Source organism: Frankliniella occidentalis, unplaced genomic scaffold (assembly GCF_000697945.3).
Source record: "Frankliniella occidentalis isolate FOCC.00 unplaced genomic scaffold, Focc_3.1 Scaffold2091, whole genome shotgun sequence".
Lineage (NCBI taxonomy): Eukaryota > Metazoa > Arthropoda > Insecta > Thysanoptera > Thripidae > Frankliniella > Frankliniella occidentalis.
The window spans coordinates 1-2128 of NW_026269182.1; the positions used below are offsets into that span (position 1 = coordinate 1).

The 2128-nt window shown below is 58.2% G+C and overlaps 1 protein-coding gene across 1 annotated transcript; it reads right to left on the minus strand.

Annotated features, from left to right (window-relative positions):
- Positions 1–24: 24 nt before the first annotated feature.
- LOC113205796 (nucleoredoxin-like) lies at positions 25–1867 on the minus strand. The gene is made up of 4 exons (XM_052276195.1): positions 1157–1867; positions 910–1000; positions 686–816; positions 25–609 (listed from the first exon to the last, which is right to left on the minus strand). Exons 1-4 carry the CDS (start codon positions 1319–1321, stop codon positions 322–324), a joined length of 675 nt encoding a protein of 224 aa, XP_052132155.1. The 5' UTR covers positions 1322–1867; the 3' UTR covers positions 25–321.
- Positions 1868–2128: the final 261 nt, after the last annotated feature.

A 2128-nucleotide genomic window follows, 5' to 3' on the forward strand; every position in this document is an offset into this window, starting at 1 on the left:
ATATTTTAAAAAAGAAGAACGGAATTGGGAATTTGCATTTATTCTTTAGATCTAGTTAAAGATCTAATACAACTATGTTCACTTAGCCAGATTACACCTAAACGGAACAAAATCTGAACCATAAAGGCCAATAATGCTGATATAACGTGGAATGGTTTATCTCCTAATTTACAATGGCCGTTTTATTAAAATCGTCATGTCAAAGCGGCATTTTGTAAGCTTCACATTATAATTACAAAGCAGCTCTTTACGCTACGAGTCTATATGATTAAAACAATATGGCACATGTGTCACACCGGGGCGGTTGTGGTCACGTTGTGGTCACGCCTCGACGGCCAGCGCGTCCTGCAGCAGGGCCTGGTGCGGCCTTGGGGGCGGCGGCAGGTACACGCCGATGGGGGCGGAGGGAAGGTCGCCGGCGAGGAACGCGTCCATGAAGGCCACTGCGCTGGCGGCGTTGATGGCTCCGTCGCGGTCCTCGTCCACCTCGTCCTCGTCCGCCTCGTCCTCCAGGACGGACACGGCGCCGCGCCACACGTCGACGGCCACCAGCAGCGGCACCGCGTCCTCCAGCACCAGCTGCTCGCGGAGCCCATCCGCGGCATCGCCCTGCAACAGATCGGAGCCATCACCATCAGCGTCGTCCTCGAGTCCACCGGGGCCGGCCACCACCCGCCTTACTCACGTCTTGTGCTACGTAGAACTGCAGTCGGGGCTCCCGCAACGCCGACTGAGAGACGGGGTGACGCTCCCCGTACGCGTCTGCCGCCTGCCTCAGGATGGACATGGCCCACTCCACCTCGCCGGGCCCGCCCTCTGCCAACAGAACAGCACATCGTCAGCGCCGTGGCCGCGCCAGCAGAGCACCGGGCTGCGTCAGGACCTCCTTTAGGACCTCCAGCACCTTACCGACGAACAGGATGAGGGCGGGGTGGTCGTGCAGCCGCGAGGACAGCCGCTCCGTGAACAGACTCACGGACTCCGGGCGCCAGGGGAAGTCCTGTAGAAACAGACCGACATCAGCACTCCATCTCTCACTTAAGGATTCTCATTTTTCAGACAAATAGTCTTGGTAAAGTTTTTAAATCTCTCAATATTTTGAATTTTTTTGGAAATATTTCAATTTTATTCTTAAATTTTTCTACTGTAAAATTACCTTGCCGTCCGGGTCGTCGTTCACCCTGGCCCTGGCGTCATCCGTGATGACGGTGCAGTCTGTGGCGTCGAGCAGCACCAGGGTGGGGATGCCCTGGACGGCGAGCAGCGAGGCGAGCTCCTGGCGCGAAGCGTCGTCGGACCAGGACACGGCAGGCCAGGGCATGCTGCTGGCGTACTGCTCGAAGGACTCCTCGCTCCTGCAAGCGGGTCCACGGGGAGCAACTTAAAACTAGTAACCACGTCTTTATCTCCCTTTTTTAATAAACTCCCCCCTCCCCCTCCATGTTTTCATCCTGAAAGTAAAACTTGACTCCTGGTGCCTCGGCGTGCACCAGCGCGCCAGCGCGCGTGTTTATGAAGTCCGGAGGGGCGTGGTGTGGCGGCAGGCTGGTGACAGTGGGCACACACGCACCCCCTCCCCACTACACACTAGCATAAAGTGCACACACACTGCGGACAGGGACCTCCCGCTTTTCATAACGTTTTCCCTTTATTTCTTTTTTACACCCTCCGCTTCGGCCCCGCTGCCGCGCCCCTACTACCCCCTTGGTGATAAGGCCGCGCCCGTACACTCTGAGCGGGAGGGGCGAGGCACCCGCTCGCCCCGGAGATAAATATGCAGCGCGCCGCGCGCCCCGTCCGGGTACTGTGTACTGTGCAGTGTACTGTACAGTGTACTGTACCACACCGGCTACACGCGTTATAGTACCACCCGACTCAGCGCAGCCATACGCCCACCCCACCTCCCACCTCCCCGCATGCGTGCGGGTGGCTGTACTGGGGATCATCATGCAGACCGCCGTTGCCATTCACCGTAGTTGCGCGAACCTGCCCACTCCAGCCTCTGCAAGCTCTCATGGCGCCTGTTGAGTAGGCAACACCTGCCCTGCGATGCATGCGTGCATTGCGGGGTGGCCTACCCCGAGCCTCGCAGGCGCCGTGCTCCCCGTAACTTGCCAAGTGCATCTGA